Source organism: Propithecus coquereli, unplaced genomic scaffold (assembly GCF_000956105.1).
Source record: "Propithecus coquereli isolate 6110/MARCELLA unplaced genomic scaffold, Pcoq_1.0 Scaffold116, whole genome shotgun sequence".
Classification (NCBI taxonomy): Eukaryota; Metazoa; Chordata; class Mammalia; order Primates; family Indriidae; genus Propithecus; species Propithecus coquereli.
Window position 1 is genome coordinate 3538596 of NW_012135636.1, and position 9250 is coordinate 3547845.

Genomic DNA, 9250 nt, shown 5'->3' on the forward strand with positions numbered 1-9250 from the left:
TGTTTAGGAGAGGGCTAATTGGTTAGGGAGGTCATTACTCTGAAGAGCACAAACACTGGAAGGGCTGGAAGGGAAAAACACAAATCATTTGTTTCCGTGGGCAAGGACACACAGTAAATAGCTGAATTTGTGACCAACTATAATTTGCTTCTAGAGCCAGTGACTCTGGCAACACTACACTTTGGATTTATAGCAAAGCACACAAGTAGCAGTGACTTTGAAAACAAAGGATAAAAGAACCAAGGGAAAAGTTCCTAGTTCTTAGAGATCTGTTCCTCATTAGAAGGACTTCAGGACTTTCCCCTGAATCTAAAAGCAGTATGCACTTTCCTTGCTATTCCCAGCATGTCCCTCAGTCCTTACTCCTCAAGGAAGCCAATGATATTTGAGTCTGGGTTATCAACAATCCTTTATTTTTTTTGCCAGGGAATTTCAAACCAATATATTCCCAGCCTGAACAATGCAAATGGATTTCCTTTCTATTTGGTAAAAATTTTTAAAAAATTAATTGTATTATTTTTTATTTGTTTCCGTGTCTTGAAAGTTCAATCACTTCTCCAGATTCTCCAGAATAAACGTTAGAAAATACCTCTCCCCAGCAGGACCTTACCCATCAGTACCACCTTAAGGCACTTGCACCTCCTCCATCTTCAGAGGAGTGTGCTGTTCTGATTTATCTTCTCAGTGAAGCAGAGGGAATTTAGAGGAAAGGGGATTTCTACAGGAATACTCAGTCCCACAAATAAGTTCTTCTCCGTTCGTTCCCCTTTTCATTGAAAGTGAAAAACTCTGTTCACCAGGAGTCCCCATGTTCCTGTTCCCCTATGCATGGCCAGAACCAAGAGAGGACCCCGCCAGCGAGGTGCCTTCTTCTCTGTCCCGCAGCCCGCAGTCCCTGACCTTCACCCCACTGTCTGTGCAGAACTGGAGTTCAAAGCAGCAGCCTCAGCAATCACTCTCCTTGCCTGGGGGGGCCAAAGACCCCTTCTTTGCTCGGGAGGAAGGACTTTTGTGAAAGCAGAGTTTGAAAAGCCCCAGCACTGTCATGGTCAAGATCACCAACACTACTACTGCTATGGTGACAAGGATGAAGACCACGGTGGAGGAAGAGTCGAAAGTCTGGGGATTGGCAGAGGAAGCTGTGGAATTAAACTGGGGAATCACGCTTCCTGATGGGGTGATGGTGGCCTTTGACTTGACTTGAGGGGACATTTGAAAGTTAGACATAGTGCTCTGTGCTCCCCACGGAGGAATCTCAGGAATAGTTGTTGCCGAACTGCCTTGTTCAGGGACATGGGGTATCTCTCCTGGCTTCTCGTGGACCCTGGGTGACCACGTTCTCTTCGGTATAGGGCTTGTTGCAGCGGCCGGTGGGAACCTGGTGGGCACTATGGTCCCCCCAGGGGCCAGCTGTCCTTCCCCACTGGTCACACAAGAGCGTCCGTCGTTGCCCAGCTGGAAGCCCGCGGCACATTCGCAGGCAAAGCCTCCCAAGTCGTCGAGGCAGTCAGGCAGCTCCGCGCATTTGCCAGCTCGGAGGTACCTCCCGGGGCAGGGACAGAGCACGGCGCCGGAGGGGAGTCCGTCCCAGCGCAAGCCCATCTCGTCCGCGATGCAGGTAACTGAGATGGGGAGCTGCCCCTGGCAGAGCGCACTCACCTTGGTCCCAGGGGGACTGAAGTCCAGCGCGGCGCTGTACAGCTGGAAGGGCGCTCGGTAGCTCAAATTAGAGGCGGCCCCGGGACGCGGCGCAGGGCACAAGCCCTCAAACTGGTACTTGCACAGGTAGCCGTTGGCGCGCAGGTGACACAGCATCTCTTTCCAGCCTGCAGGCTCAACTCCCCCAGTGGCCTGGAGTGCGGCGCATCTCCGTGCGGTGCAGGAGCGCTGGGGCTCCTCCACCCACTGCAGCGTGTCGCTTTCGGATCCGCTGACGTCGGAGGACTGCCAGGAGAAACCCCTCAAAGGCTCGTTCTCCAGGGTGCAGTGGGAACGCTTGCGCTCCAGAGAGACCCAGAACAGGAGGTCTTTGGAGCCTTCTCGGGGCCCTGGGCCTGCCCGCAGGAGCGCGAGCACGGCGCTCAGCTCAGCACCCCCGTGCACGGTGCTGAGCGCCCCGCCGCGCAAGTTGCAGGCCTCCTCGGCCGCCAGCCGCTTGATGGTCGCGTGGTGCAGACTGTAGCAGGCCCCCGAGGCCGAGCAGCCCGCGCGGTCGGCGGTGGGGTGCTCGCCCCCTCCCGGCTCGGGCCAGAGCGCCTGCCAGAGGAGGCACAAGGTGAGCGCCGGCCTCATCTTGGAGGCCCCGCACCCACTGCACAGCTGCTCCCAACTTGGGTCTGTCCCTCTCCAGGGCGCCCAGCTGTCTCTGGAGCGCGGTCTCCGCCCTCTGCAGCTGTCTCACTCCATTCCGTCCCCTCTCCCCTCCCTCTGCTCTCACTCTCGCTGCACTTCCCCTCCCACCCGCCCCAACTCCAAGAAGCCCCCGCCAGCTTCCCTTAGGCCGCGACAGGAAATGTGTCGGGAGCTCTGCCAGGCCTCGAGCGCAGCCCTGATTTATTCTGGAGTCGGGAGCACAGCTGGGGCCAAGGCACAGGGAACACGGTCGACTAGAAGGTCAAACACCCTGCTTAAAGCAGGAGAAGAAAGTCGCCACTGGGATGAAGTGTGTCATTTTCCCTGCTCAGAGAGTTTCAGGATCTCGGATCCCAGAACATGTTGGTGAACTTCTGCAGGAAGGACTGGAGAAAAGGAATTTGCGTATAAGCCCGCGCCCTCCTTTTGTGTTTCTGTCCGGAAGAGTGGAATTGGCGTCAGAATAATTTGTAGACAGCTCCAGTCTTCCGGAGGCCTGCGCTTGTGGACGGGGAAAAAAATCTTGTGAGCGATGTTAGCACCTCCCTTCCCTACCAGAGGAAGCATTATTCAACCTCAGATCCTTCTGGGGTCTGCTTCTCTGTGCTTGTCAAGAGATTCAGGCTGTGCCAATTGCTAGTCAAAGAATTTAGAGTTCTTTTGGGTATTTTAAATGGGAAATTCTACTTCAGTCAGCACTTTCTTTAAAAGGTTTTCACTTGTATTCGTTTCTCTTCGAAATGGGCCATATTGGTTCATTCAGGAAAGGAAATGTATTTCTAGGCCTAAACAAAAATAATGGCCATAGATCTTAACTGTTAGGTTGTTAGCTTTCCTTACCACTCTATTTGATTCATAGATTCTTCAAGGTTATAGGTTCTATGTAAATGAGTTCGTGGCCTTATTAATATTTGAGAACAACTACTGCAAATGTATATCACAATGGTAAGTACTCTTCTGACTTAATGAACAACATGATGAAGTTGTAATAAAAAATAAAAAACTTTGAAAGAAAATTCAACTTTCAGCTCTTTCATTCAAATTGCTCTCTCTACAGAGGCAATGCTGACCATATTCTATGCCTCTTGGAGGTACTATAAAAACTTATTCTTTGGTGATCATTATAGAATTAGTACAATCCCCCATTGCCAAGTTTGTAATCAAGAAGTAACAGAGAAATGATATATGTACATAAAAAGACTGTTATAACGCAAATGCCTAAGTTCTAAGGTGTAAGTAATGTTCATCCTACGACTCAGATATTTTTTCAGAATTACCTCTAGAACCAGTTTATGAGCCACACTTAAAAATCAGTCCTGTTACTTTAAAGTCACACAATCACACAAAATTACACATACCCTACACACTTTTTGTTGTTTGTTGACAGAGGGATTCTGTTGTTGCTTGTTGACAAATGACAATAAAGGTGAGACTTGTGGATTAGTTAACATCATCCAGCAAATAAATGAACACAATACAGCTGTATGGGGGGTAGGGAGTGAGTGGGTTGCAGATATTCTTCTTTGTTCAAGTTTGGCATTTTTAAAATGATATCAGGTCCATAGATCATGGGGTTCTTTAGGGCCTAGTCCTGAGTCCTCTTCTGTTTTCACTGGGTAGTTTCTCCCCTGGATAATCTCATCTCATGCCATCCTATGGTTTTGGATATCATGTCTATGCCAGTGATGCTCAAACTTATATCCACTCTCCATTCTTCTTGACTGAACTCTAAATTTATATATCCATCATTCAGTTAATATTTTCACTTGGGTATGTCATATGTATTTCAAATTCTCCTTTGCCAAATGGAACTTTGGTTCTTCCCTTCCAAGCCAGCTTCTTGTCTTGCCTTCAACATTTCAGTAAAGGGTGTGTCTATCCCCCAAGATGATCACCTCCAGTTCCCTTTGCTTTTATAATGATCAGGTTTTTTCATTTGTATTTGACAGAAACCCTACTCAAACTAGCTAAATAGAAAAGGGAATAGTACGATTCACATCATTGGGAAAAATTCTGGAGTATTTCTGGTGGTCAAATAGAGTACTTTCCAAACCACAGCGACTAGGAGATTCTCACACCGTAGGATATGTCTCATTCTCTTTCCTTTTCTCTTTTCTTTGCATGGCTAGATCCTTTTCTGCTTCTTGTGGGCTTTCTCCGGACACCCTTGAGCAAGACCATTGGTAGTTCTCATGTTATACTCTTATAAAATTCTACTGAAGAAGTCATCTCCTGTAGCTCCATTAGGAAAATCCTAAGAAATCCTATTTCTCTCTCACCATCCTTCAGCTTTTGATCTCCTAGCCTTAAAGTATAGATTAGGTCCCCCACTTCATTTGAGCTCATGGACTAATAAGCATTTTTCTTTTTCTTTCTTTCTTTCTTTTCTTTTTTTTTTTTTTTTGAGACAGAGTCTCACTTTGTTGCCTGGGTAGAGTGAGTGCCATGGCATCAGCCTAGCTCACAGCAACCTCAAACTCCTGGGCTCAAGGAATACTCCTGCCTCAACCTCCCAAGTAGCTGGAACTACAGGCACGTGCCACTGCACCCCAGCTAATTTTTTTCTATTTTTAGTAGAGGTGGGTTGTCTCTTTTTCTCAGGCTGGTCTCAAACTCTCAGTCTCAAGCAATCCTCCCGCCTCGGCCTCCCAGAGTGCTAGGATTACAGGTGTGAGCCACCGCACTGGCCCCAAACTTCTTTCTTTATAGCACTATCACAAATGTAAGCATACAGTTAGTTATTTGTGTAATTTAACACCCGTGTCCTCCGACACCTTGCTACTCAAATGCCAGCACCATTGGCACTAAAGGGAGTGTATTAGAAATGCAGAATTTCTGCCCTAACCCAGACACACTGAATTATAATTTGCATATTAACAAATTCCTCATGTAATTTGTAGGCACATTAAAAGTTTGAGAAGCAGCACTCCACTAGACCATATTTTCTTGAGGACCGCAGTTGTGTTTGTCTTCTTTGGCATTTATCCCAAGTGGTCTCTAATAATGTAGGTGGTATATAGTTAGTTCTCAAGAAATAACAGTCGAACCAACACACACAGAGTGCACATGTGTGCAGACACACACACAGTACACATAATATGATAAACTGCCAGCGATTAAGAAAAAGGCCATATGTTAGTAATTGAACACATGGAATTTTCTAGCTGTTTATTAAGAATCAGGTCATTATTCCACAGAGACAGCAGTGTTCTAAGCCCATCGACTAGTGTGTTTCCTGATAAATTAATCTGAAGTACTATTAATACTTCAGGATCTCTTGTTGAGAAACTCTTAGTATAACAAAGTGGGAAGCATTTTATTTAGGTTTTTGGCCAGCTTACCATGTCCGATCCAGCCCTAGCATCATGCTATGATCTGGTCTTGGAGGATTTGTATGGTGAGTGCCTTAGGTCTGAAAGTATGCCTTTTCTATTGGTGTCCACAGAATTTCCAATTCAGAGTTGGAAGAGGGAGGGAAAGAAATCACAGCTACTTAAATTCAAATCCTATTAGGCTTATCTGTTAACACTTTGTAAGTACTAGGGATAATCAGCAGTTACCTTAGCATTTACCTTGTAGAGGCAGTGGAGCTCTGCAATTATCGTTTGCCAGACTTAATATATGGTTCATTTTAAGCCCCATGTATCTGACAAATCCACACATTCCTGCACAACAGATTCTATGTTTGCTTGTCTATTCCAGATGTGTGACTTATTCTTACTATTACAAGGAATTTCAAATCTGATGCATCAGGAGATTTTTGCTTGATCTTCAGATTTAGCATCAATATTTTTTGTTTTAAAACAGTAGTGATTTTGGTAAATCTATTCAATAAAATTGAATTTCATATATCTTTTTGGTAAACTATCTCTTTGTTTTGTACTGAAGTCACATAATATGATATGATTTACTACAGTGGAGAGAGAAGGAAAAGAGCTGCTTCATAAATATACTATAGTTACAGTATACCCATATCTGTCTATGAAAAAATTGAAGATAATTATTATTATATTTTTGCTAAATTACACCTTTTGTGAATGGTCTTACAGTGGGTTTGGCTTTACAGTTTATTGACAAAAGGAATACTTTGGACCAACTTTCTTTTGACACCTCATATTTCATATAGGAATGCACAATCTTAAATGCATTTGCGAGTATGTCATTGTTTAATAACCCTTCTGTGAATAATTTCACATGATCAGATAGATGCTAATTAGAAATTTAACTGGGGGATTCTCTTGAGCATTTTAGTTTTTCCATTCTTCTATTTAACAGGGCCACCCAGTAGGGACCCAATGAGCACTTCACAATTTTCAAAATTGTGGTAAGAAACACAAAACGTAACAGAGAACAAGGAGGGAGTTTAGAAATACACTGTTCCTTGCAAGTTGGTGCCTGGAGAGTTCTTAGAACATATCTAAATGTACATTTAGAGTCGGAGGGGAGACACAGTGGTCTCTTATGTGCTTTGGATCTTCTCCCATTGGCATCACCACTCTCAGCCAGGAATATGTAAATCCCTGCCCGCTTATTCCTGGAGCCTCCCTGAGTCATAGTGGGACAGTGGAGACAGTGGAGTTAGTACAGAAAAGGTTTCACCAGCAGAGCAGGAAATATTCTTTCCTACTCTGTATTAGTAGTATTAAGAAAAGGTTTTCCTGGGTACCCTTTGTTAAGGGATAGGCACACCCTACATGATTTTGCCACACCTAGGAATCTCAACCCAGTGGTGAGGGGGCAACTCTTCTAGGCCTTCCCTGAGTCTCCCTTCCTGTTACAGGCAAGCTGCTTTTTGGGATTAGAAAAGGTGGGGGAAAAGAACTCAATTTGCTGGGCTTTCGGAATAAGTGACTGTACATATATGCTATTTGTCAGCCTAAAATGTCAGGCTAAACTGTCTCCCCCAGTCTTTTCTCTCCAAATCTTCTCAACCTGGGAACAATAGGAATACTTTACTCCATCTGGATGAAAACTCAGGGCAGTGATAAAGTTAGAATGGGTTTGCTATCCAACCCCCATTCTCTTCCTTCCAGCACTTCACAGAAACACTTGGCTTTAGAGATGCCAGTATCATCCAAAGAATTCGCCAGTTAGGACACTTCTAGTACGCTTAGCAGCACCCAGTCGGCACCCAATGAGCACTTCACAATTTTCAAAATTGTGGTGAGAAACACAAAACATAAAATTTACCATCTCAACCATTTTTAAATGTACAGTTCAGTAATGTTAAGTATATTCACATGCTGTGCACTGTTAGTAGTAGTGTAAAATGGTGCAGCTGCCATGGAAAACTATATGGTGGTTCCTCAAAAATCAAAAATAGAATTACCATATGTTGAGCATGTTGCAATTTGAATCTGAGTACAACTCTAACTTAACAGCCAAGAAATTGCATAACCCTGTGGCCTATGGTATAGCAGTCTCCAGGTGCAGAGGTTGAAGAGAGAAAGCTTGTAGTCACCCAGTTGTGAGTCACTGATATCTCCCTCCTGCATCCCCCATATCCAGTTAGGTATTAAATCCAGTTAGATTTTCTCATCAAGTTTTTCTTTTATCTTTCATTTCTTCTCCAACCACATAAGACTGACTGTCAAAATTCCTGCTCAGGGCGACAGTTCTGTGAGGTGCCCCAAAATATCAAAGGCAGTGGATCTGAAATGGAGAATTCATCCACTCATTCAACATATATCATTGAGCGCCACCCATATCCTTGGCACTGAGTCATATACTGGGAATATAGTGATAAATAAAATAGAAATATCTCCTTGTTTTAAAGGAACCTATGATCTAATGAAAGATGGTAAGTAAATTAACAAATAGTTACAAAGTGGGACAAGTCTATGAAGGAAAGTAACAGGGAGCTACCAAAGAGGGTAACAAAGAGCATCTGATTAGTGGTGTATTGGTGCTGTAAGGACCAGGATGTGTCATTGAAGCCAAGGTCCCAGGGTGAGCAGGTGCTGTGAGAGCAGAAGGAGGATCAGATCCTGCTGGAGGAGTGAGTGGGTGAGAACACTAGCATCGAGTCTGTGGATCCCAGGGGAATAGTAGAGCTCCCTTTTCTGGGGTGCTGGTGCTGAGAACACTCCATGCAGCACCTGCTCTTCACTTTTATCCATGCGTCAGTCACCGAGGTCTGACCCACAGTCACAGCATTTACAAGGGCTTTCCAACACCAAAAGCGTCCTGCCTTCAGATTGAGGTTTCATTTCATGCTCAAATTACACAGACTGTTTCTGGTTAAGATCCTGCTTCAAGGGACAAACCATAGAATATCCTTGAATCTTTCTTGTCCCCTCTTCCATGAACAGCCAGCCACTTTATCCTGTGGTTCCACCTCAGACATGCCTTGAATGTATCTGTCGTGCTCTTTCTGCTATCACCACCTCAGCTCTAAGTCACCTAGACTCTGACAATAGCTTCTAAACCAGCCTCCTTGAGTCCACTCCTGCAACCTTCTCGCCCCTCCTGCCCCAGTGCACTCTGCCCTCCACACCACCTCCAGGGTCATCATAAGTCACACGTCCACTTAGGTCACCTTCCTCTCCCACACTCACACCCAATTAAAAACTCCACATGGCTTTTTATTTCCCTCTACCAGAGCTAGAAGCCTTTGCTGTATGAACATATTGTCTTGCCTTATTTGCTATGGCTTGCCGTGTGTTCACCCTGGCTTCCTGACTACATTTCTTGAAGTCATTAATACTTTATAGTGTGGCTATATCTATACCCCCTAGAGCAACTAGAATGGCAATGAGCACAGTGTGATTAATATCAAAAGCTATTAAATGAAGCTGATGAGTGCCCTGTTTTGTAGCTAGAGGTTGGTCAGAATCGTGATTTGCCTTTTCATAATTAAAATAATTGAACACCCACTTTACTTGACCAATCAGCTGCC

At 44.8% G+C, this 9250-nt stretch overlaps 1 protein-coding gene across 1 annotated transcript; it reads right to left on the bottom strand.

Moving 5' to 3' along the window:
- Window positions 1–357: 357 nt before the first annotated feature.
- CLEC14A (C-type lectin domain family 14, member A) lies at window positions 358–2376 on the bottom strand. The gene is given in 1 exon segment (XM_012658087.1): window positions 358–2376. A coding segment is annotated over 1 exon segment (1470 nt). The 5' UTR covers window positions 2293–2376; the 3' UTR covers window positions 358–822.
- Between the last annotated feature and the right edge of the window lie 6874 nt (window positions 2377–9250).